The following is a 26,911-nucleotide window of genomic DNA, read 5'->3' as shown; positions in this document are numbered from 1 at the left end:
AGGAGAAAGGGGAAAGATGTTTCCAAAAAAAAAAAAAAAAAAAGATAGAAAGAAAAAAATAGCAAAGCATTTGGTATTTTCCCTCTAGGTTATAGCTGCATTAAGTGTTCAGATTCTAATTTTCTCATGCAATTAATTTAAAGTAACAAAAACAATAACGAAAAGCCCTTTAATATGGCTGTCTTGTAGTTTTAAACATAAAACGGAATTTTAAATTGGCCTAAAATGTACATTCACTGGATGCTAACAAAAAAAAAAAAAAAAAGATTCAAAATAGCAGACGCTCTAGGTTGTAGGTTTCTGAACAGTTTTCAAAAAGACTTTCGTTCTACTACAAATTCAACATAAGATATTTAAATAGAAAAAAAAAAAAACACTAACACTAAGTTTTGCTAACAGGACCCAAAAGAAACATTTTTTTTAATGTGAAATAAACACAGCATCAAGCAGCTACTGAAGTTCCTATGCTTTCTGTCACTACTGGGGACTCACACCACATGCGTTACTGAGCTGAGTTTAAAGCACACATATTGGTCAAAATCTGGGGGAGGTGCTGGAACTGTTCTGTGTCTCGGTGGTGGTAGCTATGTGAACTTACTGATTTTCAAAACTCATAGAACTGCATACCACAAAGAGTGAATTTTACTGTATGCGAATTTTACCCAATAATAAACTAAAGCAGACATATCTGGAAACGTTTCTATGTAAACAAGGTAACAGGGAGTTTTTTGCTTTTACCATCACCCAATCTCCCCAAAGCTGCCTGGAAAAGCAAGCCCTCCTCGACCTTGAGGGTCAGAGCAGGAGGTAGTGATAGGCCACCAACTACCTCTCCAAAAGGAGATTTTCTTTCCATAATTACCGTTTTGCCCCTTAGGCATCCACTATTTAGTGGTTGTTTCTGATTCTAAGCAGCTTGTTTCTGGACATTTGAAATATTCACACCCCATGATCACAAGTAATCAAAGGCAACCCAGAAACATCGCATCTAAGTGAAACAACATGCTGTGACTTTTTTTTGTTCTTAAATTTGAAAAATGGGAGTGATATTTATTCCTGGTTTATCTGATATTTATTTATCCCAGGAATTGTTCTTTTTGAGGAGAAATCCAATAGCTAAAATCCCAACTTGTGCCAATTTCAGGACCAGTGATTTAAGATATTGTTCCCTAACTCTAGACTGTTAAGCTAGAACCTGATAACCAATCTCATGTAAGGATTTCCTATTAGCCAATCCTTCTAATTATCTCAATCAGATTAAAGCTGAACCATTCAGAGAATACTAACAAATGATATTATGCTGAAAGGAGTGAGATGAAAAGCATCAATAAATTTAATCCTGGCAAATAATATCCATGAGAGTCATATTACTATTACTATCAATAGCTAACATGTTTGGGTACTCTCTGTGCCAGAGTCAGAGAGGTTAAGTACTTAGCCCACAATCACACAGCAATTATGTGGTAGGGATAGGGCTCAAACCCTGGCTTAACTGCACAACACTACTGCTGTGTTACACATGCCCCCTGCCCTCCTGTCTCAAAGTGTTGGGATTTACAGGCTTATTCAGTATCTGCTGAGGCCCTCTCAGCAAAAACACTGAATGTGAGCAAGAAGGGGGTAAGGTAGAAAAACCAGGTGCTACTCTCAAGAAGTTTAACTAAAATGTAAAACTTGAGTGCTATGAAGGAAGGGACGAGATAAACTGGTGGAGTATGAGGGATCTTTAGAGCATTGAAAGTATTCTGCAGGATACTGCAGTAGTGGATCTGTGACATACATTTGTCAAAACCCATAGAACTGTACAACAGAGTGAGCCCCAATGTGAATGACGGAAAGTTAATAACAGTGCATCAATATTGGTTCATCAGTTGTAACAAATGTACGACATTAATGTAAGATGTTAATAACAAGGGAAAGTATGAATGAGGGGGTATATGAGAACTCTATCTTCTGCTCAATTTTTCTGTAAACCTAAAACCTCTCTAAAACACGAAGTCTATTACTTAAAATAATAATAATTTTAAAAATAAAAAAAAAATCTAGTGTTATTAGTTAGTTCCCCAAAGGACACAAGACCTTATGAGGAAAGAGACTGGGGACGTATTCACATTTGAGACTTTAAACATGCATTGGTATTAGCAAAACACTTCTATGGAGGAACACATGGACAAAAGGCCAAGAGCCCTTGAATTTAACTAAAGCATAGGTTATGGGATGGGATAGTAGCATATCTACTTCTGAACATATCAGATTGGACTGTCAGACTGGGGCCAGATTTTAGAAGACACCTAAATGGTAAGTCAAAGCCTTTGAACTTTATTCTACAAGTAGACGGGAGTCACTGGAGCTTTTAGAGCAGGGGTGTGGCATAAGCAGAACTGTAATAAGCCTAATTTGGCAGAAGCAAGTCCCATGTATGACAAGAGTGGAGATGAAAGGCAAGGTGATTAGACAGAAGGCCATTTTAATCATCTAAGCATGAGGTGTGAGGGTTTTCACCACACAGTACAGTAGGTTGGCCTGAAGAGACACACGAGCGAGTAATTACAGAGGAAAATCTAACAGGACCTCAAAACCGGTAGGACATGGGAGCAGGAGAGAAGGAGGGGTCAAAGGTGATGGTGCGGTTTCAAGCCTGGCTGACCACAGGAAAGGTGATATACTTAGCCAAAATAAAGAACACAGTGGTAACCAGAGTACAGGACATGTGAGTCTGGAGCTCAAGAGAGTTGGGGCTCTTATTAGAATCAGAATATTTGTCTTCAGTTAGTTGGTTTATAAACATAAAACTCTTTATAAAAAAGAAAATCTAATTCGCATACAGCACAAACCACCAGTTCAACCCAGGAAAAGAATCAAGAAAAAGGATATACATATGCTGCTTCTAATGCAATAGCATATAATCAGTACAACACTAGCTTTCAAGGTTGAGAAAACCGAAATAAATGTTCCCAAGATTATCTTCACTATTTTCCGATTTAAGAAGGCATTTAGAAGGAAGTTTACAGAAACTTTGTTTTTTTAATCCATCCCTCCTTAAGATGTGCAAACTTGGTCACATTTGGGATTTGTGAAACATCTTGAACTATTTTTCAGACATCTGAGTCCAGCAAATTCACCATTACTTTTGCCAAACATATTTCCCTTAATTTGAAAACTGATGTGTATGTTCAAGACAACACAATCTTTCTGTTTTGTATTCATAATGTTTAACTCACCACCATGCTTTGTCCTAATAGCAATAGCTAACGTTTGCGGAGTCCTTCCTATATGTTTATGACATGGCAACCTGTGAAGTGTGAAGTAGGTCTTACTATTATCTTGCTAAACTGATGAGGAAACTGGAACGCTGAAAAGTTAATCTGCCCACACTCACATGCCTAGTCCTTCATGTTGCCAGAACTCCAACCAAGCTTTCAGATGCCAGAACCTGTGTGTTCTACGAATGAACATCCTATAGTCTGAAATCCATTTTATCTGAACATCCTTTCCACTTATCTGTCATGTGTCAGGAAATGGGATGTGGTAAAGAAAAGGGGTTGGACCTCTATAGAAACAAGAAACCAAAAACTCACAACCTATGGTCTTTATGGCATGAACTGCCTGCCCATTTCAGAGCAGAACTGGCATATATACTCTTACCATAAAAAAAAGTCAAGGAGATAAGAGTCCATGGTGAGGAATAGCAGATGAATTTCAAACTTCCAACAAAACTCAAAGCCATCTTACTCCCAGCTAGAACAACAACAGACATCACAATCATTGGTTGGTGCAAAAGTAATTGCAGTTTTTGTCATTACTTTTAAAAGGCAAAAACTGCAATTACTTTTGCACCAACCTAATAACACCCATGCAACGGACAGTTTAAAAGCAAATTGCAAGGCCAAGAAGTAACCAAAAGTTAAAGCAAAAAGAAAAAAAAAGCATCTCCTTAGGAATTTGCAGACCATAACACTTTCCCCTTACCAACCATGAAGAAAATAATTTTTTAAGCAAAGAACCAAATTCTTCTTTTTGAAAGAATCAAAGTGAACAGGGAACTTCCTTTGCATCATTAATCTATCAACTTTGGTTTCACATTGCATCAGCGTTACGATAATAATTTCTGCTTTCTATCACTTTAAAGTATGTTTCCAATAACTATCAGATCTGATAAAAGATCCCCAAGACCACGGCCTACATACATTTATCATTAGTTTCTTTTTTAAAGCTGAGTTGTAGATTAACAAGAACTATCGAATTACTCCTTTAAAACAAAATCATGGGCCAAAAATGAGGCAAAACACTTCAAATTGAAAAGTTAGTATTTGCAAATCGTTGAAAAAAAACTGTATAAGAGAATGAGAATATGTAGAACATTGGAAGATTTACATTAAAAAACTCTTATTATTTAGAAAACACAACATGTAGCTTATGAAGTAATGAATCTATACTAAAAAGAGATTATTAGGTATTAAGCCATTTTACTTACAGTCTTCACACATTAATGGACTTGGACATTTTAAAGTCAACAATCACACCTAAGATCCGCATGCATACTTTCTATGGGAAAGCCACCATGTGAAATGCCACAAATGATCACTTAAATCACAATTGCACTTAAATAATTCAGAAAACTAAATGCCATTTCCTTTGTTATTTACACTTCAAATATAACGCTAAAATTTAAAGTCAAACCATGGGCACATTAAACTATGGGTACACTGTACTTCCTGCATAAAGGTTACTGAAGGCTTTATATGTTGATATAGGTACTTAAATGTTACAAAAATCAAATTTGGCTTGCTTTTTTTTTGTCATACAAGTTCTACAACACAGTTTTTCACTTGCATTATTTTAAATTTCAGTGTTAAGTGGCAAATGCTTCTTTAAAAAGCTGTTCAAGTTTTCTGAACTATACCTTTGGGTTGTGGGTCTGCGTATGTTTAAACAAAACTCTATACGAATGTTATTCCAAGAGCAGATACTCCACTGAGAAAAGTACGAAAACAGATCTGTAAGGACATGCAGTGGAATGTGAGTGGTTTGGCTGGGAAGCTCACAATGAAGAACAAATTGCACCACAGAATGGCTGGAAAAGTTAATTAAGGCAACCTCACCAATAACTCAGCCAGTAACAAAACTTTTTGTTCATTTGTGTGTCTTTAGTCATGAAATGGTGGATAGGAGAGAAAATGCAGGTATCACATTCACTTGGTTTTTGAAACTGAACTTTTTTTTTTTTTTTTTTTTTTTTGAGACGGAGTCTCGCTCTGTCACCCAGGCTGGAGTGCAGTGGCACGATCTTGGCTCACTGCAAGCTCCACCTCCCGGGTTCACGCCATTCTCCTGCCTCAGCCTCCTGAGTGGCTGTGACTACAGGCACCCGCCACCACGCCCAGCTAATTTTTTATATTTCTAGTAGAGACAGGTTTCACCGTGTTAGCCAGGATGGTCTCGATCTCCTGACCTGGTGATCTGCCTGCTGGGATTACAGGTGTGAGCCACCGCACCTGGCTGAAACTGAACTCATTTTTAATTGTTCAGTTACAAATAGATATAGTTCAGGGCTTTGTAAAGGAAACACAAGAACCCTTCTGGAAACAGCAGCAATCAGTACTACCTGTTATAGCATCCACATGATTCTGTTTTGCTTTCTACAAATAGCCTCAGTGAAGGGGTCCAAGCATTTATGAAATGTTTATAGAGAAAAAGAGAAAAGATAGGAAGAGGGACAGAGGGACAGACGGATGGACAGAAGGATGGAGGGCCACGGCGACATCAGCCACCAGCCAGCCAGTACACAAATAGTGTCCCAACTTGGAAAGCCTACACCCCACGAACTCTAAACCCAGGCAGGGGCAGGTCCAAAGCCCACACACCAGTCCCTGTGATCAAGACTGAGTGCAGAGGCAGCAAGTGACCAGGCTGCAGAAGAAAGGGCCGCTGCGCTTCCAGCAATCCACGCCCCTCAGCATAATCCTGGGACTGTAAAGAGGCGCTGAACTAGTTAGATGAAAACTGTAGAGGACTCTGTAAAAAAGACCATGGTAATTATTGGCATCACATACACAAAGAAAAAGGTTTATTGTCCTTTCTTTTACTTGTTCCTCTCTTTAAATTTGTTTTCCAAGAGTCTGCCTGTCGGCTTGCAATCCATGTTTAAAAACACCACTTCCATTTTTCTTTTATTTGATTTTTGTCCCAAAATATGAAACACTAAATCTGTTAGAAGACACAGGAACACTGAAAAACTGATCAGAGTTCGCCGGATTTCTAGGACAGCTATCATTTAGGCATGTTCCCTGCAAGTTTGACCAATGAGTGTCTGCCCCCAAACAGGAGAGGATTCATACACATTTAGGAGAAAATGTGGGCTCAAGGGCACAAGTTGATCAGGGCAGGAAGCCAGTGGAGTGGGGCTGAGGAAACAGGTGATTATTTAACACTGTAGCACTAACATTTGTAAATCACGACTGCTCCTTCTCTGGCTAGTTTTATCTCGTGGCTTCCTGGCTGTTGTGCGGCTGGTCAGGTTAGTTCTGCTCCCAATCACCCTCAACAGAATCATGAGGGAAACCCGAGGTCCAAGAGCAACTCAAGACAAATGCAGCTGCAGTGGAAAACCTCCTGAGAATGTATCTAGGTGTGGGAGTGGCACAAACAACAGTATCTTCATAAGACTGAGACTCTGTGGCCATGCAGCTGAGATTCATAAACACGACAGGCGCTTCTGCAGGCTCCATGCAGCGCAGCAACATCTTCTGCCATGCACTTGTTCTTGCCTGTTCTCACATTCACACACATGCATGCCCATAGTTACCCCTACCATACACACCCACACACCTACACACTCACGCATACACTTGCCCACACTCACACATATCCTCACACACTCACACCCCCTACACACTCACACTCACTCACACCCTGACACACAGGCATGTACACTCACACAAACTATAAAGATCACCAAAAGCTGATGTTCCTGAAGTCAAATACGTAGGAAGCATTTATTCCTACAGAATTACCATAAAAATTACCAAATAACCAACACTGCATATACTGATTCTATTTCTGAAATAATAAATTTGCCTAAATTTACCAATTCCAGAAAAAAGAAACCAAGGTAACATATTTTTAAGGAGAAATGCCTTCTATAACCACACTGGATGAAAAATGCAAATATTATGCCTCAGTTAAAGTAAGCGCCAGTCTTGACTTTAAATACCATCAATAAAGGAGGAAATACTTTCACATATATGTAAATTCATTATTTTAACTGAGGCATAAATACATCTCCCTAAGGATCAATTTAAAACTGAAATCATTTGCCAGTAGGTTTAAGAGCTAGCTCCTTCCCTACCCAGTGCAGTCAGCAATGCACACTCATGAAACTGGGTGAAGAAGTGCAGGTGAGAAGCACAGGCTCTCAGCAGACATGGAGGGGCCCAGCGAGAAGTGGTCAGGCTGCTTGGAAGTATCTGCCCTTAGAGTCTAACGTTCTGGACTGGAGTTATCTTCCAAAGGAGATTCTGACTCTCCAAGTGGATGTGAAAACATGTAAATCAATCTAGTAAAACCTGTCTTGGAATATAGAAAATATAAGAATAGCAGGTTGGCTCATACAAATCAGTGTGCCCAGATAGGCAGTGTCCAGGAACTAGGAGAACGGGCCAGCTCATTCTTCCTACAGGCCCATGGAAAAGCAGAGAAATTCAGAGAGGCCAGGAATGGCTATGAAATCTACAAAAAGGAAAGGCATTAGTGGCCCACAATGGAGAAACAGCAGGGACAGGAAGTGAAGGTTACCATTAACTTATTCAGTCTGTTTGTACCAGGGAGGCTCTGGAATTTATTTTCAACACTCCATGCTTGAACTGAAATGCCTCTCAACACTTTGCTTAAAATTTAAAAATATAGAATACAGGAACAGTGGCTCTGTGTTATCTCTGAACACAAGTAAATTAAATTTGTATAAGCTAACAACAAAACCTGCATCTCAGATACTCACATTACCTTGAGGTTCAATCATTAACACTTCTTCAAATCCTTTAAAGTAGACTACTTTAAAGTTGGGGTTGGGGGAGACTCCTGTCCTGTCACAAATTTCGACAAGACAACTTCTGTGTCTTTTGTACTAATTATTCCGAGCAGTATAGATGATCCATATGCAACACAAAGCATTTTGAACTCTTGCCAGACTAGTCAAGATGATTTCCAAAATGCCAAAACAGGAACTTCTGATAATAAATAACCTATCACATTTATATCTCAAATTAGAAAGTTTGGAAGTCAACGTGTAGGTTGAGTGCCAAAATAGAGATTACTAAATTCCATGTCCCCCCCACCGCCCCCCCGCACCCCCGCCCCATTTGCTTTCTTTAGCCTCTCCTAGAACAAACACTGGTCCAGGTGCAAACGCTCAATTCACAAGGAATGCAGAGAACACTGAAATGACTCCAGGCTGGGCTGCTGGTAATCCCTGTGCTGCTCACCATTAGAAGTGGTGCTGGAGGCAACGGCTTTCTCGCTCACATCTGTTCGAGTGGAGCACTTCACTATGGAATTCTCAACTTTTTTCTTTTCAGTGGTCGTGGAGCTATGGGACTGGGCCTCCATGATGTCTTCTCATTACTTCAGCTCTCTTCGACCAAAAATGCCCTAAAGAAAACAACAGAGCCATCAACTTTCCAAAATGGTGGAAATAAAATAAAAAAAAAAAAACTTTCGAAAGTCCACTTCACCTGTCATCTGAGAAAAGCCTAGAGCTTTAGGAAATTCAAAATTAGATGACACTTCTCCACAGGTTTTCTGGCAAAAATGTCTCAAAGTTTAACAAACCAGTGAAACTCTACACAAGCAAAAAAAAAGAGAACTGAGGGAAATGCCCATAATGTGGTACTTTTCCCAAATCCCTACTGAGTATTTGGTATCAAATGGCCTAAAAATCTCAATTTGCAACTGTGTCTATCATGTGAAACAAGTGTCATATTACTTTTTAAAGTCACATCTGCAAATGTCTCTTCAGGTGGCCAGTTTTACAGGAAGGGGCATTTGAACAACTTCCAAAGCAGGGGAAAGTTTTTAATTATTAATTAGATTTTTTAAAGAGAGTCTGACAATTTCTAACATCGAAGGCCTACTCTAAATTCTGAATCAGAGGATAATTCAGGCCAAGCAGTTCAGTGATTTTTGCCTCTTTCATAAAGATATCTGAATTGCAATATACCTCTTAATCCTAATTCATTCAGGTAAGCTATACTCTTTAACCTCCTTAAAGCATGTGAATATTTCAGTTCATTTAAGTCACAGTTTTAAGACAAAGGTAATAGAACAACATGCTCTTGATTCCACATGGAAAAGTTGAAAGGTCTTTGTAATAGCAAAGACTGGGCTCACTTAGGAAATATTAAAAATCAGCTAAAGGCAGGTTCAGTAGGTCTGTCTTTCACTGGCTTCATTCATGTGATAATCGCCCTAACTCATCATTCATCAATTTTCACTCTGCTTCATGTTCCTTTTTGCAGTCATGTTCTACACCTACAAAGAATACAATAAAAGAGGAAAAGTACCCTCTCTAGCATGTTTTCTTCATGTTATCTAGATTGTAACTTTCGTAGAAAGCATTTCTTTGGTCTGGCCACCTTGCTTATTCTTCTACATTTAGTAGATGTCGACATCCTCAATCACAGCAGCAGTGAGTGAAACGAAATAAGTAACTGCTTGATCAACTAAAAAAGTGAAAATACAAGGTTAAATATTTTCAGTCTACTTTAACACATATTTGCAAGGGAACTGCAAGCTCTTCATTGCATAATAAATTCCTCCTTGATCTGGAATTCAAGTAACTAGAATGTTTAAGAACCAGAGGCCACATGGCACACTGTAACACCAGCTCTTCCACTCACTTCCATCTCTTTTCTGAGATTATCCAGTGTCATTCATTGTAAAACACACAAGTTATTTAAGAACAGCTTTTGTAGAATAAAAAAGAAAAAAGAAGCACTAAGTTAAATTTACATATCAATTGTAAGATCCACTCCAAATTCAGAGACACCCCTCAAAGGGCACTGACAAAGTATTATACAACAGAAAAGGGGGCTTGAGATCTCCCTTCCGAGTGCAGCCAATGTGCGTGAGTCCCAAGGGCAGGGCTACCTGCATGGCGCCCCCCCACCACCCGGGGCTAGCTGGACAGTGCACAACAGCCAACGACCTGTTGCTGAGCCTCAGTGATCTCATCAGTCAAATGACAGAATCAGGCAGTGAGATCTGACCTTTACTTTGGGCGGGGGGAACACATCTTCTTTAAGAACCTGTTAAAAGTTAAAGAGCTTCTCCCCAGAAAATACCCTTAAACTCGAAAGTACACATTTAATTTCTAAGGGATCACAGACCTTTAAAGCTTTTCCAATAATCTGGATAGAGAACCCTTAAAGGAGAAATCTTTGATGGTCCCTTCTAGCTCTAACAATCTCAGAATAATTACTTTTTGTAATGGTCCTTCAAAATTGATTTAAATATCATCTTTAAAGTATGCCACAAGAATAATCCAATACAATCGACATCGTTTCTCACTTGGTACAAGAACCATTTGTATCAGCGTTTCTACAGTGCTTGCTAAGCATTCAGATTCCTGCAATGCATTTGCCTTGGAGGGTGGCACCCGAGAACCTCAATTTTAGCAAGCATTACTAATTGTCAGATTCACTAAAGTTTGTTTTTTTGTTGTTGTTGTTGTTTTTGTTTTGAGACAGAGTCTCACTCTGTTACCCAGGCTGGAGTGCAATGGCGTGATCTCAGCTCACTGCAACCTCTGCCTCCCAGGTTCAAGCGATTCTCCTGCCTCAGCCTCCCAAGTCGCTAGGATTACAGGCGCTCGCCACCATGCCCAGCTAATTTTTTGTATCTTTAGTAGAGATGGGGTTCGTCATGTTGGCCAGGCTGGTCTCAAACTCCTGAACTTAGGTGATCCACCAGCCTCGGACTCCCAAAGTGCTTTATTTTTGCTCACTGCTGTATACCCAGTGAAGTATATACTCATTGAAGTCTTTGCTGACCGGATGAACTAATGAATGAACTGCACCTTAGAATCCTGAATTCCAACGCCCTACACAAACCTATCCTAGCACCCATCACAATGATAATAAACTCTTCTTCATCTGGAAAAGTCTGTGCTGAACATCCACCTCCCTTTTCCATACTGTAAGCTCCATGAGGACAAGGTTTCTACTTTCCCAGCAGTTAGGTCACATAAGAATGTTTACTGAGTACATAAATGATCGCATCAATGACCCTGTGACTTACAGGACTCTGCAGTGTCTTGAATTTCAATCACCATTGGTTTAGCTACATACATTTTCTTTTCATATTCAGTGTTTCATTGAAAACTGGCAAATTCGATAAAAACTAAAAACTTTAGCATAAATATTTAATTGATCCAAACACTCCATTCTTAGTCATTTGGGATAAACAAGCATTTACTATAATTGTTCCCTTCGACACACACATAACAGTTTTATTGGCTGTATTTGAGTAAAGAGTACAACGTTAAAACTGCACACTGAAACATGCAAATGGACCAGAAAAACCCATTAAGAGATGGGATTCCTAGTAAGAACTAAGTACCTTCCTTAACAGAGGGTGCTAATTAATAGGAATCAGGAGACAAGTTCCCAAAATTCCCTGACAAACTTGGTTTTTGTGGAGTTGTTGGTTTTTCCCCCAAGGCAAAGGACTTTATTTTAACAAAGCAATAAAACCCTCCCAATACTCATCACCATAGAGAGAGGCTCAAGTGAGAAGAGGTAAAGCTCCAGGCACTGACTGAAATCACACTAATTAATGGTCTTAAAGAATACTAATTCCTACCCCCGTCTGAAATGGGTTTTTTAAAAATAGGCCCTTGGTCACTCAACAATCTACCCCCTTCTTCTATTTTGACAACTTATTTTTGGATCTCATTAGTTAGTAACTAATTATTTAAAAGTGTGGTTTATGCTTGGAACTGGGCTATAAAGATGGCAACGTGCCAAATCAGACATCTGCTTCCTGTACATTCCTATAAATTATATCAGCTTATTTTACAACTTTGTCCCTGTCAGTTATAAAGGAGAAAGTTTAACATTCTAGACGCCCACACCTCATCAAACTGTGGGTGAAGAGTCAGTGAGCGGCAAAAGGTGGCCGCTTTGAGTTGTGGTGATGGAATTTTCAGGGAACAGTAAGAGGAGCTTGGAAAGTCAGTCCTGAGCTGGTCCACTGAAGCATTCGGGATCGAAGTGGCCAGTAGAAATTCCTCACGGAATCTCGAAACACCACTAGGACAGTAGCTCCACGACACTTGTAAAATCTAGAATTTTTAAAATAATGAAGTATAATTTATTTAGAACTTAAGCATCAAGAGAAAACTTTAAATTCTGCTTCACTTCAAAGACTCTTCCCTGAGGAAAACATGCCACTGTGTTTCAGATGTGAATGAAATGATACTTTTTCCCCCGATATAGTTTCCTTGCTTAGGACTCCACACTATTCTCCTTCAATCCCTTTCACCACTGAAACATTACATGCAAGATTTGCTGGCACGCCCCTTGACTTTTCATGCTTAAGGGGAAAAATGTTTGTAGCTGATGTTTGAGTCCCAGCAGCTCAGAGAGAGAGAGAGAGAGAGAGAGAGAGAGAGAGGAAGGAGAAAAAAAAAAAAAAAAAAGCAACCACGGAAAATTGCTCTAATGGTATATCCCTCCTAAAGCTTGAAGTTTCATAGGTAAAAGGAGAGATAAACATTCCTTCCTGAAAGCAAACAGTCAAGGCTTTTTCCCACTCAACTATCCCTGAACCTTTTGTAATTTCCCCGAGGCCTAAACCCAGGACACAGTTAATTCCAGACCCTATTTTAAATCTAATCCGTCTCCTATTTGCAACCTGCCTGCAGGTGGGTCTTTTCTTTCTAAATTATAAATCTGAACCTGCGTCAACCTCTTACAACACAAGGCATTTAAAGCTTCCTGGAGCCACTGACCTGGTGATGCTGTAATGCAGGTCTGCTTTTGAAAGCAAGCAAGAGAACAGAGAGCGAGCAAGAGAACCGCAACCTTTACCACGTTGGCGAATTCTTGCCGGGACCTACATATTACACAGCACTTGCACACAAACGCCTCAAGTCGTCCTCTTTAGAGTCGTCACTTACACCTGCAAGGGGCGGGGGACCAGGGGAACCCCAAACAAACTTTCATCGTTACAAAGGCGAGTCCCCATTGATTATGGTAATTGTTTTGCTCAGGTTGCTCAGGTTGTATGGGTATGGCCAATTTTGTTTGAAAGCTCGCTCGCTCTCTGCGCTTTCCTGTCGAGTTCCCTTCAGGTTCTGGTTTCTTCCAGTGGTGGCAAGGGATGTTTTTCACGCCTTTCACCACTTTTGCCCGCGCCCGCGTCCCCAGCCCGAGGTACCGGGCCGCGGCGGCGGCGCGGGGGGTTCATTAGTGGGCGCGCCGGGCCCGCGCAGCGCCGTCTGCAGCCTCGTCGCCGAATCCATCATCATTACATCAGCGTGGGGAAGTCCACGCCGAGTTCTCCCTGCCCCGGCGCGCCACAGTCCGCGCGCCAGCAAACAGAACATGCTGGATTGCTCAGAGATGGTTCTGGGTGTCTGGGGGCAGAAGGGGTGCTCCCAGACCTGGCTTTGATCAGCATTCCTGAAGCGGCCTTTTAGGAGACAATGCATCTCCGCCAGCCAGGCCGCGGGAAAGGGAAAAAAAGCCGAGGGCTGGAGTGGGAGTGGGGGTGGGGAGGTGAGCTCCAGCGCCAGCAACGCCTGGCAGCCTCCCTCCAGTGCAGAGAAGCCGCCCGTATCAAGGCGTTGTCAGACTGGTCACCCTGCTCCTTGGAATACTCACGGGCATTTGCAAACTCTACAGTTGGCCCAGCCACATTTCCAGCAAACACTGGCGGGGCCGGCCCTGGTTGCGTTCAGAAGGCTCTTTTAACTGGCTGAATTCAGGGAGCTGCAACCTTCCAGGTACTTTGCAATGCAACCACCCTGAGTGTGGCATTATAATAAAACATTGGGGATCCCTTGAAAAGCCTTCACAAAACCAACAGGCGTGTGCTTTGCTCACAAAACGTCGAATTCACCTTCTATGAACCTGACCCCCAATGTGTTTTTCTTCATTAGCTGCCACACATAGATTCAAATGCTGTGAATGATTAAGACACAGACACATCGCCTCATTGTCTTGAGCTCAGGGAGGCCCTGAGTGGAGTCCCAGTGTTCAACCTCAACAACCAGAGGCTTTCTGTAGTAAATAGAAAGTATGAAAAGTCACAATTGTGGGAATGTGAAAAAATCAGCTTTTCTCCTTGCAAGTCTCTGCAGTGAAACCTCTAACCCCCACAGGAGCAAGATTCCTTTATCGTTTAGACACTTACTATGTTTAAAAAGAAAGCACCCATGCCAAAGCCAACGTTAAAAATGATGTTTGACGTGAATGAAACAACTTTCTAATGTAGGGTGAAGTGGAACAGCATCCTTCAATCATGATAGTGCATCCTTCCTGAACAGCAGACTACTTCATTTATTTCCCTAAGCCAGTCGGTTTATTTTTAAGTTGCCTAAACTTGGGCAAAAACTCTCTTCACTTTTTTTTTCTTAGTGTATTTCAAGATTTAAAACAAGTAAGTCAAAAGCCTGTTTAATGATAACCCGATCTGTTTCTGATAGGTTAAAACAGCTACTGGCAATGAGAGATCAGAAATTCCAGGCGAGGCAGTGCTATTAACAGCACCATGGCTTAGCCTTAAGTGAGAAATTATTCTGTATAGTTTAGGGAACTATTGCTGCAGTAGAAGAAGGCTTTCCTCCAGAGAAATAACATTTATTTACACTTGCCTGTATTTTCATAAGCTGAATAATCTCCTTGATTTGCTGTTTTAAATATCCAGAAGAAAGCAACTTTGTCATAAGGATTTTTGAGGCAACCTACCCTGTAGCACTGAAGAGTGACATTGATCTCATACTTGTATTACTAGTATATCAACTGCTACTTCAAGATGCTACTCCTGGATTAACCATCCAGGTAAAACTCCTATTAAAAATACGTACCTTCCTGTGGCTATTTAATAACCCATTTCTCAAAAATAAATAAATCCTTTAGAAAGAGATTTTTTTTTTCAAAATCAAGAAGTACAAACTAATGTTGATTTTAACTTTTTGATCAATTCTGGAAGTGAGAAATAGTCTGAGTTTCAATGAGCAAAATGCAGGGAATTTTAAACATTTCAGTGGATTTCATGTTTTCATGCACCACAGAAAACCTCTTATAGGTTTTTAATGTGGTTGATGTTTCCTTGTGTTCAAAATATCTTCTGAGGGTAAAATCAATTAGATATGCATAACCTTTGTGACACCCTAGCGGTTCCCAGGATTCCTAAGGCTTCATTTCCTCTCCCTTCCCTGTCTGTGTTGCCTTCCTTTTTCTGCAAGGGCGGGGGGGGGGGGGGAGGCCCAACTTCGTAAGTTCTTAATGAAATCTTCATTAATTTTTAAACATTCTTTCATGTATAGTTATTTTACCTTTATATATGATTATTTTTCCATAATCAGGAAAGCCTAGAGCCTTAACTCCAAATAAGAAAGCTTCTATCTCTCTGCTTTGCCATTTGGTAGCTCAGGGTTCCCCAAATCCACTGCCTAGTGTCTTCAATTTCTGATGCTCCTAATCGTAGATAAGCAGTATTCATGACAGACATCCCCAAATGGAATTACTCTAAGGAGAACTAAATTACTCTAAGGGGAAATAACTGCCTGGCTATGGATTAAGTGAATTTGGTTTTAGTAAATTAACACTATCTAAACTCTTAAGAAATCCATATATTTAACTTCAATCACTGAAAAGCTTATTTGACAAGAAAGTAATCATTGCTATTGCAGTTGAAATCACAAATGACATTTCTGTGAGCCAGTTTTACTTTTCTGCCATTTGTATTTAAAAGAAAAGATCATCAGCTACTCTTTCTCTGTTACCAGAAGTACTTGATGAGAAACATTTGAGGGGAGTATGAGGTATCTATCTAATACCTGTTACCATTTCTGAGTTCTGTAAAACTATCATGTGCCTTGGTTAGGCACTGCAGGAAGCAGCATGCATAGCAGGTGCCATTAAAGAGTGAGCAATAATGTGGAGCACATTGGCACCCCCACTTTCTACAGGTTAGCTGGATATAGGCAATCCTCAGACACAGAAGGAGATCTGGAAGTCAGTTATCAGTCTATAGATCAGCTAAGCTCATGAAACTGTATTCCTCTTAAATCTACATGTATCACAAAAATATCATGACTGATCAAATGTGCCCCTTGTCTCTCTTCACTAAGGTTTATAGGAATTAAAAGTTTTCACACATTTTCAGGAGAAAAAACTGTAATTATTCTTATAGAACTTGGATAGCTTTGGTTTCTTAGAATCATGTGTGTCTTCACAGTAAGGCTGAAGGGAGTATAAGGGAGTAGAGTGTATGTTCTGTGAACAGTAATTTACTTTTAAACCATCACAAACATTAGACCAATAACCTGTTGCATGTTAAAATCATCTATAGCTATCCCAAAGGTATTTAACGTATTTTTTGTGAAGTACTACTTACCATATTTTATCCTTCCAACTTTTCAACTTTTGATTCTTGTTCTTAATTGCAGATTTAAAAGCAGCATTTTCAGAATTTAAGCATTTGTAATTAAGGCTTATCCAGTAAAAATTACCCCATGGTCCACTTACCCTATAAACTTTGCTTGTTCACAGACAGAATTCTTTAGCTGTCTTATTTTTCCACCTTGCATGTACAAAACTGCCAGTGTAACCTACATCAAACTACACACCCTCTCAATGAAACTCTCTGATATGGAATTTCATTGTAGTATCCACAGTTCAAACAGCAGACACTGTCCTGAGTGGCATGGCCTGCTCCACATGTCTGGCCACTGGATTCCAGGTTTCCATACATCAGAGTCATTAAGGCTTCATTCTTAAGCTGCTGGATGAAATTTCTCTACACACTGCTAACTTTATTCAGACTGAATCATTCTTTTTAAAAATATCACAAAATGAAATCAATAACAGGGCTTAACTGTCTCAGTCCTTCATTACTGCAATTTGAAACTTATCTTTCATCTAAATGGTGAGTTTTCAGGCTCTTTTTGTAAAAATCAATAGTTTGTAATGTAAAGCACTCTGGAGCTTCCTAGGCATTTCATACAATCTTCAAAAAAAAAAAAAAAGTTAAAGTAGCAAAAGCTAAAAATTTCCACATGAAAATAAACAATATAATGTCACACTGCATTCTGAATTTATTCCAATAAAGATTTAAGTAAAAGTGCACTTATGTCCCATTACTTAATTTAATTTTGTAGCATAAAGATTATAGAAGTACACAATCAAATGCTTGGGGTCAAAATGTACTCCTGTGCCACCCTCCCCCACCGCCCAGCCCCCCTCCCCTCTTAAGAAAGGAAAGGAAAGAAAAGTCCCTCTAGCTGTTTCAGGCCAGCAGTCAATCCAATTTACTGCAGGTACAATTTATATGTACAGTGCATGCCACAACAAAACCACAGTATGATGCCAACACGGCCCTTAAGAAAGTTTTCCCCTAAATCTCTGGAAAGGAGCTTTAAAAGAAAGCAAGGATTACAGTCAGCTAGAAGGTAAGGAGGGGACTTACCTCAAACCCAGCCAAGCGGAAATCAGAGCAGTAATTCTACAAGTCAACAGAGTACACTTTCAAAGCTATAATGGTGTGAAGAAGTGCTGGGCAGCATGGCCTGAAGGCAGCACTAATACACTGATGACTAATGGCTGGGCCTGGGCAGACAATGAAATTTGGGGCTTGAACACTAACAGAAACCATGCAGTACTTTGACAAATGGGCTTTCACAATTTCATTCATTGAATAACCTTTAAGCACAAAATTGGCTAGGGTTCTCTTGGGAATTATATGACATGTTGTTGGACAATGATGTAAGTATTTTCCTTTTTAATTATGACTCCTATGCAAAATGCAAAAGTGCCATATATGAGGGTACAACTATAGATACCACAGATGCAGATGTGGAGCTCAACACAATATTGCCTTTCAGGAGGGGGCTGAAATGTTCCAAAGCCACCTTATTAACTATGTAATGGCTTTTTCATTCAGCTTCTTTAGAAGGCCATAGATTTTCTGAGACATTTTGTCGGGTTGAAATATATACACACAGAACAAAAAACACTTTCACATTTAAAAAAACCGAAAGACAATCACAGAGGTAATGAGTAGTGAAGAAATTTGGCACTCAAATATAGTGCATTTAGAATTACAAGTGGAAAAGGTCTCTCATTTTCAGGGGCTAGGCAAAAGAAAAGTGCCATAAAACAATTGAGACACCATGTAAAGTTTGCGATCAAATGCACTTCCAAACACATTTAACATCCAATTTCTTTCAAATAGCTCTCCTCCCTCTCCCTGGAGTGACTGGCCTTTCGATTTAAAGATAATAATTTTGGCAATTTTTAAAAAGAGAATGAAATATCTAAAGTGTCTCTAAATTAACAAGTACCACTTACTCCAGACAGCATTGCCTTTAGCAGCTCCTAAAAACTTAAGAAAAGGATCTTAAAACAGGAAGCTTAGTGAGCTCATAAAACTGTTGCTGGAGCCAGGAACACATAGCATATTTAATCTGCAAACTGTGAGAGTCTACAGTGATTTCAGCAAGATCTGAGGCATGCCCTCAAGGTTTGCTGGGATCTGGGATTAGGGGGTTGATAAGAACCTCCACTGCCCATGGACATGTTTTTCTTCTGCAGTTAAACACAAATGCATAGAGACGTTTGACTGCTGCTTGGCGTTACTGCTCAAGTTATATAAAAGCTTTGCAGCTCCTTTTGCTGTCAATATATCAAAGTTTAAAAAAAATCATCAAAGTGTGAAATTTCATTTAAAGTCTTCGCCAGTCTACAGCTCTATTTCACAGGCCCATCAAATAAAAGTAAAGATGAAAAATACACTGAAAGTACTTCAGAAAGTTTGCAGCAGTACCCCTGCCCTGTTGTTGTTTATTCTGTCTCCCTTTATTTGCTTTGAAACCAGAAACAGATCAATTTTCATTTAGAAAAATGACAATGTGAAGGGAAGGGCGGCATCTTCTCCTAGGCTTTAATGAAAAGACAACCTGAAGTCATTATTAGAGTGGAATCTTTTGTTTAACAAACGTGTGTGTGTGTGTGTGTGTGTGTGTGTGTGTGTGTCCTCTAAAGTCATTTCAGCATTTTAATTGCCTCTCATGATATAAGTTGGCAGAAAATTTACTGAATCTTCCAAAACAAATCAGACCGACCTCAGAATATGAATGCCAGCAAAACTAAAACCTCCTTCAAAGAATTCTTTAGCTGGGGATTTACAACAATTGCATAAAGAAGAAAAGTCTGACTTTTAAGATTATCTACTATAGTCTAAAAGCATTAACATTCCATTACTAAGGTTTTCTTGAGGACTTCATGACTCATTGATTCACTTTTCCTTCAAGACTGGTTTTTCTTAGTACATTACTGTCTCCATGTAAGTGAGTGCATGCAACAATGATCATTAAATTGTTTCCTTTCATAAGCTTCCAAACTCTATCCTCAAAAAAAGGAGGGGGAGAAGAGGTCTCAGTAAGCAGGATACCTTACATAGAAGGAAAGACCTCTAAATGGCTAAGCACAGAGGAAGTCTGAAACGCTTACAGCATGCAGGTAATTAAGGAAACTTCACTGGCCAAGAAACAAAGGAAAAGTCCAACTTTTAGCTTTGCATATCAAATTGATAAATTAACAATTCTTTCATTAAATAAGTAATGAAATAACTCAACAGAGCCATTTTTCATCAGTATTGAGTTTTCTCATTTCTGTCTATAGTCCTTTGCCAATTAGATATACAATAGAAATGTGTTTATATCAAGGTTCAATCAAGGAACACAAGCATATTAAAGGCACTGGGAATTGGTAGGCATCTGAGTTGGACCTACCAGCCTATTAACAATAATGCAATCTATATCTTTTAAAGTGTTTCTGCTTGTGTGAAATTTCACTAGACACCTCTTACATTGGACTCATTCATGCATCTTAAACCAAAGCTTCCCTAGGCTGACTTTAAGAATTACATACCCTGAAAGGATCTCCCCTTAGGCAGGGAGTTTCTAATTAAATAGCTTTTAGTATAAAATAAACTCTCTACTCTGTATAAGCATGCTATTACAACTAATTTAAATGTTATTTCATGTTTGTTTTAGGTTTGAATATAGTCTAACTGGCCAAAGTGTTTGTGTACCAGGTTGTTAAGACCAATATTTCCTAACATAAACAAATTCTTCAGATACTTCACAGAGTTTACATTGTTAAAACCAGTCCCGGCAGCTTTAATATATCCCCTCAACTGAAATGCTGTTCTGCTTTAGAAAAATGAAGAGATTTTGAAGCTATTTCACTATTTTAAAACATAGCATTTTCCTCCTTCAAAATAATCTTGACACATGTAATTAAGAAACTGTCAGACTACTATTAATTTTTAATCTAAAACCTAAATGAAATAATTACAGGAATCAATCAATAAGGCACCTATTCAAAATTACCGAGCAATTACATAAATACTCAAAATTAATACTTTAGGTCAATTCTTGTAGATTTCGGTCTATAATATGCTAAGACATCAAACAACACAAAAAGTGTAGCATGGGGAGGATGAATGGTTCCTGCCTTAAATAGACTGAAAAGAGCTCATTTCAGATGGCCAGGGTGCAGGCCCCCCACCAGTCATGCCCAACGCGCTCAAGCTGAAACTCTTTTATTTTTAAAAGTTAATTTATTTCCACCAGACACATATTTCAGGGATCTAAAAAAAAATGGCTTCATCCAAATTCTATACAAAAATCACATTTAAGAGGGAAAGGCCTAATTACTCGAATTTTCAGCGAAGTGTATATACTGTGCTCTGGAAAGCCTAACTGGGGAGAAGGAGAAGGAGAGGAAAAGGGGAGGAGGAGGTATTTTTTAGAACTAATAATACCAGCCCGGCTAATGGCACTGCCATGTATTTGCACAGCGGCCGGCCCTCCATACCTTTGACTAAAGGGTTCTTTGACTTGGAGACGCAGACAGTCCATCATTTCAAACTGAAGTGGCAGCTGGAAAATGTGGAACAGCTGGCAAAGAGCTGGGAGAAAATGTTTTACATAAATATATGTACATATAAACTGGCAAAGGGCCATGAGCACTGTACCCAAGGCCAGAATCTACCCGGCAGTCTGCACTGGGGAGATGAGAAGTTGGGGGCAGGAGTGGAGGAAGCCTCCTTAATCCTCTTTCCACGCAGGGTCAGGAAGGGAAGCCTGGGGTGCAGCGCCTCTCGGGGGACGGCATCTTACAGAAGGAGGTGCAATCGGGGACAGGAGTACAAGTTCAGGAAAGGATAAAAGGCCGGGTGTAGAGTGGAGCGTCCGCTTCGGGCAATCTGCTTAAAAGTCGCTTCACAAACTCTCCAAGTTTGGGATCAATATTTACACCCTCTCTGCCTTATCCCGCCCAATTTCCCGCTGCTACTCAAGAAAGTAACTGTCCCCTGCTGCTCTGTGTAAACGCGGCACCTTAAATGATTATTGCATGGACCACGGTTACTTTACTGTGTGTCTGTGCGCGGTGCCCCTGGAAAGGAAAAGAAATAAAAGAGAATCCCAAATCATATACAGATGGTACAACTTTCACTTTTCCTCTATGACGACGGAGGCGCGCCTCTCTCCATCCGCTCACACCACACCCCCGCCCTCCGAAGCGAAGCCCCGGCTGGAGAAGCCCCGCGGCGGCGGTCCCCGCGCGCAACCACTTCGCCGCCCGCCTCCTTCCGCCCATCCCGAGCGCCGTGCGCGCCCTAAGCCCGAGCCGTAGAGCGCCACCGCGCAGAGGAAGGAGCCGGGCGCGTGCGGGGCTCGCGGAGTTCTTCTGAATCCTTTGGGTGGGGGCGGAGGTGAGGGGCGCCGTCGCCACTGCGGCAAACTTCGTCCCCCCTCCAGGAGGTGAAATTCTCCAGTCCGTCTCCGGCCGGCCCGCGGGTCAGACTCTTGGAAAAGGACCTTCCAGGAGGAGGGAGCGAATGCAAGCCTTGCTCGGCGGCTCTCTAAATGTGGGCGCCTTTTGACAGCCATTTTCACTCCATCCCGTCCCCCTGCTGGGGACCACCACTGGCCCTGGAGGCACGGGCGCGGCCGCAGGAGCGGGCTGCGGGGCCCGCGAAACAAAGAACTTCGAGCGGGACGTACCTGCGGCAGCAGCGGCTGTCAAGTCCCCGAACTTCCCATAGACCCGCGGACGGGACGCGAGCGGGCGGCCCCGGGCTCCGCGCGGCCGCGGGCGGCTCCGGCTACCGCGAGTGGCCGGGCTGGGCGCGGGGTGCGCCCGCCGCGGGCATGGTGCGGCGCGGGCGGCCGCGGGGCGCGCGGGGAAGGCGGGAGAGCGGCGCGGGCGAGTGGGAACGGCGGGTGTGCGCGAGTGCGAGTGTGCGAGCGCGCCGGTGGCGCTGCCCCTGCCCGCTCCCTCCCGCTCGTGCAACTCCGGCATCAGTTTCGGGGATCGTGTAATCCGATCCCTTCTGACTCACAGGCCCTGAGTGACAGTTCTGATTTGGTTCAACCGCGGGAGGGAGGGGAAAGAGAAAGAAAGAAACCCCCAGCCGTACGCCTCTCCTGGCATCCAATCGACTTTCTGGAAAAAGGTCCCATCCCGGCCTGGAACCCCGTGCTGGGTGGAGAAGCCCCCCGCCCCGACCCTGCGCCGCCTGCGCTACTCACGGGGTGGAAAAGTTGTCCCTCGGCTCCGCGCTCCCCTCCCGCGCGCTCCCTCCTTCCCTCCTCTCCTCCTCTTCCTCCTCCTCCCTGCGCTCCTCCTCCCCCAAGTTTTAACAGATGTTGCCGGACTCTCCTCGCTGCCTCGCACTCCCTCTTCCTCCGCCCCCTCCTCCGCCCCGTCCCTTTTCTTTCAGCCACTCTCCGGCTCGGAGGGGACGCGCTGAGCAGTAGGACGCCTGCCGCCGCAGGGGGCGAAGTTGGGAAAACTTGGAGTGCTGCTCGCCTTACTTTTGCTTTCTCGCTCCTTCCAGGCCTCGCCGGGGGCCCGCGCTTCTCCCGCCCGCCGGGTCCCCAAGCCCGGAGTGGGTCCCAGCTGCGAGACGGGCGGCGGCGGCTGGGAGGCGGCGCGTCGCGGGCCAGGGTCGGGGGCTGGGGGGGAGCCCGGCCGCCGCGAGCCACGCGCGCGCTCCCTCCCTGCCCTCCGCCGCCGCCTCCTCCTCCTCCTCCTCCTCCTCCTCCTCCTCCTCCTCCTCCTCCTCCTCCGCCCCTCCCCGGTCTTCACACAGACACATTCATGTCTGCTCCTCCTCTTCCCCCTCCTTGACCCCGCGCCCGCCCGGCGCGCCGAAGCCCCACCCACCCGGCGAGGGGAAGGGGGCCCGGGCGTGATGTCACCCGCGCCCTCCCTCTCCGCACCGCCAGGACGCCCCGCAAACGCGCTCCCTGGCACCCGGGCTGCGTCCTGTCTACTCTCATCTTCTCCCGCCCAGCCTCTGTTTTCTCACTCTCGCTGTGGGGCTAGACTCCCCTCTATTCTTTTAAGGCTTCTCTGATTACCACCGCCCCCCTATCCTTGGCTCCCCATCTGCTTGTTTTACATTTTCCCCAAGCCAGCCCCGAAACTCCCTCTCTCGCGGGATGATGCCTTTGGAAGTTCAGGGTTTTTCTCTCCACCGGACTCGTCTGCCCTCGGGGCTAAATCCGCGAAGTGAGGAGGAGCTCGCACCACACAGCCTACTGTCCCTATGGGCCACTTTATAAAAGACACAAAAACAAAGACCCCAGGCTTGGAGCCTGGACTCTAACGTGCCGCTTTTCCTTGAGCTTCAAAGTGTCTCTGTCCCTGCTTCATTTTCAGAGGCCCATACTAGTAAAAGTTGTTTGGCCTCCTTCCTCGACCAGCCAGTCCACGTTCTTCTGCGACCTTTCAATATATCCAGCCTGGACCTGTAACTTAAAAAAGGAGTTCTCAGGGGAAAACACAGGAAGAAAAAGAAAGAAAGCCCCTGTGCCATTACAGCATCCCCTCTTTCTGGGTAAGCCGGGTCCACCCACCCAGCCAGCCAGAGGTGCCCCGGAGCTCCCGGTGGCTTGTGTCGCCGCCAAGTGTCTTGACTGAAGGAAGAGAGTGGGTGGATGAATGATGAGCTATTAGGATTTGAAGAGCATTTTGAGATTCAAATGCTTAACTGAAGAATCTTTTAACGAAATTGAGGGTGGTATTCACTGTTTGTTTCTTGGGACTCCTTCCTTGTCACAATGACATGACAATTGCAGAGACAGACTTAAGGTTTTATGGTGGAAGTGGTGGAGGTAAGGTGGGGCTAAAGGCCCTAGTTAGCCATTTGTTTTAAGATTTCCCTGGACCTCACCGCTCAGGAAAAAACAAAACTCCACTGACTCATCGCAGAGAGCACGAGTCTCAGAAGCCCTGTGGCAGCCCTATCTCCTGGCTCAGTAACTGTCCTCAAGCCTGGGAGGATTCTCTGAGCCTCCATAGGCTCTGAGCCCATCTGGGGGATAGTGTTAGGGGTGCCAGGTCGCGTACCTCCCAGGATGGCTGAGGGTTTCCAATGAGAAATACATGGAAAAGTATAGAGGGATACAAGTGGGTAAGAATTATGTTTTTACAATTGAAGAGAATTGCAAGCCACTCTTTCCTTTATATACTCCCAGCATCAGTTACAATTGTTTTTAGTATTCATGTACTGCTTCTGCCTCAATCACATGAATACAAATAGTACATCCTGATAGCCTACTCTGTTCACCCAATGGCAAAAAATAAATAAAAAGAAGGACAGCCAATAAATCAACACATAGAATAAACTAGATATTTTGACTCTTACTTCAAACAGTCTTCTAGCACATTTTGAATCACGAAGATCTTGATTTTTCAGTTCTTAAAAGACAAGAACAAAGCAAAAGCAGCGTATCTTTCCCCCTATGCCCGTCACAATAGCTAAACAAAAAAGAGGAAGAATAATGCTGTGTCTCCTGTGTGTCCAACTCTGCTTTAATGGTAAGCCCATACATATAAGTAGGCACATTTTGCAGAAACAGTGGAGGGGAAAAAAAACCCCAGTTTGCCTGAGTGTGAGTTAAATAATGCCACAATGCAGTGACTTTCTTTCTGTGTTAACACCAGACGCTGTTCAAATGAAATCTTACGTGGAATCCCAAAATATAAAAGAGTTATTATGGTTGAAGTTGGAGTGAGGTCTCAGACTGCAGTCCCCCTAAGCCTTTCTCTCTTTTCTGCAGTGGCTCCTGAGACATCTGTAAAAACCCAAAGACACCCAGAAACACAGTGCTAGAACCTTTGTTGTAGTGATACACAGCACTTAGAGACTTACAGGATTCTGTACACTGCCCTTCCTTGATGTCTGAAATTCTATCATAGATTGACTTATTGCCATCTCTCATCAGTTCTCTTTTCAAATGCAAATTCTTAAGAAATTTTAATATAGTAAGTACTCAGAATAATTAAGCTTTTAAGACAGACTTTCTTTTTTGTTGTCGCAACAGTGAAGTAGGAGAGACTTGAAGATACCTGCATTTGTTTTCTAGGGCCATGGTAACAAAGTGCCAAAAACTGGATGGCTTAAAGAAGGGACATGTGTTGTCCTATAGTTTCTAGAGGCTTGAAGTGCAAAAGTATGGTGTCACGCAGGGCCACACTCCCTCTGAAACCTGGAAGGGAAATTTCTCCCTTGCCTCTTACTGGCTTCTGGTGTTGGCTGTCAATCTGGGTGTCCCACGGCTTGCAGCTTCTTCCTTTCAGTCTCCACCTCTGTCCTCATATGGCATTCTCCTTTTGTCTCTGGCTTCTCTTCTTATAAAAGCACGAGTCATATTCTGTTAGAGGCCCACCCTACTCCAGAATGACCTCATCTTAACTAATTACATCTGCAACAAGCCTGTTTCCAAGTAAGATCATATTCTGAGGTTCCTAGGGTTAGAACTTCAGCATTTCCTTCTGGGGGACATAATTCAACTCCTAACAACACTGCAAAACATAGTGGGAGAGGAATGAAAGATACGCAAGGGAGAGAACAAAGGATGAACCTGGAAACAAACTTCACGTGCTCCTCTGATCCCTACCATGGGCCGATGTTATATGAATACTTTTCTCCCCTCACTTACCATGGCAGTTCTTCTATCTCCCTGCACAGTAGCACTCAGTTAATTATTGGAAAATTCCAGGAGAATGGTTCATGTGTACTGATAAACTTCTAGTTGCGTGGGACAAAATTCCACCTCCAATTTGACTTAAGTTAAACTTCAGAGGGACTAGGTGGCTGTTTTTGTTGACGAAAAAGTCCAGAAACATGTAGATGTGCTTTAGGCAAAACAGAATCTAGGGGCTCCAATAATGTCTACTGGGTTCTGTTTTCATCTTTCAGCTCCACTTTATTCACACTTCATACAAAGTTTCTTTAGGCAACCGAGGAAAGTGGCTGGAGGCAGCTGCATTTTCATAATCAATCTGAGAGTTTGTGTTCCCAGAAAATAATGACCTTTTCCAAGCAGGAAGGAAAGAAATTATCCGATATTCCTCTTGGCCAGGCTCACCTCTCTAGGTTTCCTCATGCCCACTCTGCTTTCCTGGGTCCTGGTGGTTCTGCGTGTTCTGCACACACTTTGCCAGCCAGCCTGCATGTAAGAAAAGTACTAGGGAACAAAGGTAGATCCCTGGCCACATGAATCTCTCAGGAGTGCCTTAGGAAAGGAAACACTAGTGCAGAGTGGTTAGGCCGGAGCCTCCCCACGCTGACTGGCCAGCTGCCAGGAAAGAGAATACTTTTAAGT

At 42.5% G+C, this 26,911-nt stretch overlaps 1 protein-coding gene across 2 annotated transcripts in view; it reads right to left on the bottom strand.

Moving 5' to 3' along the window:
- Window positions 1-23,291, bottom strand: part of GLI3 (GLI family zinc finger 3) — a 279,045-nt gene extending 255,754 nt beyond the window's left edge. The window contains exons 1-3 of one of the 2 annotated variants that reach the window (XM_073008935.1): window positions 23,111-23,291; window positions 9,558-9,716; window positions 8,481-8,646 (exon numbers count right to left, since the gene is read on the bottom strand). In XM_073008935.1, coding sequence (XP_072865036.1) covers window positions 8,481-8,604 — 124 coding nt within the window. In that variant the 5' untranslated portion in view covers window positions 8,605-8,646; window positions 9,558-9,716; window positions 23,111-23,291. Of the gene's footprint in view, window positions 1-8,480; window positions 8,647-9,557; window positions 9,717-22,297; window positions 22,803-23,110 lie in introns of those variants that run through there. The other variant, XM_073008936.1, reaches the window with a different exon arrangement.
- Window positions 23,292-26,911: the final 3,620 nt, after the last annotated feature.

This window comes from Chlorocebus sabaeus, chromosome 21 (assembly GCF_047675955.1).
Source record: "Chlorocebus sabaeus isolate Y175 chromosome 21, mChlSab1.0.hap1, whole genome shotgun sequence".
Classification (NCBI taxonomy): Eukaryota; Metazoa; Chordata; class Mammalia; order Primates; family Cercopithecidae; genus Chlorocebus; species Chlorocebus sabaeus.
Note: the sequence above shows the minus strand (reverse complement) of the source record. Positions and strands in the feature narration are given on the sequence as shown.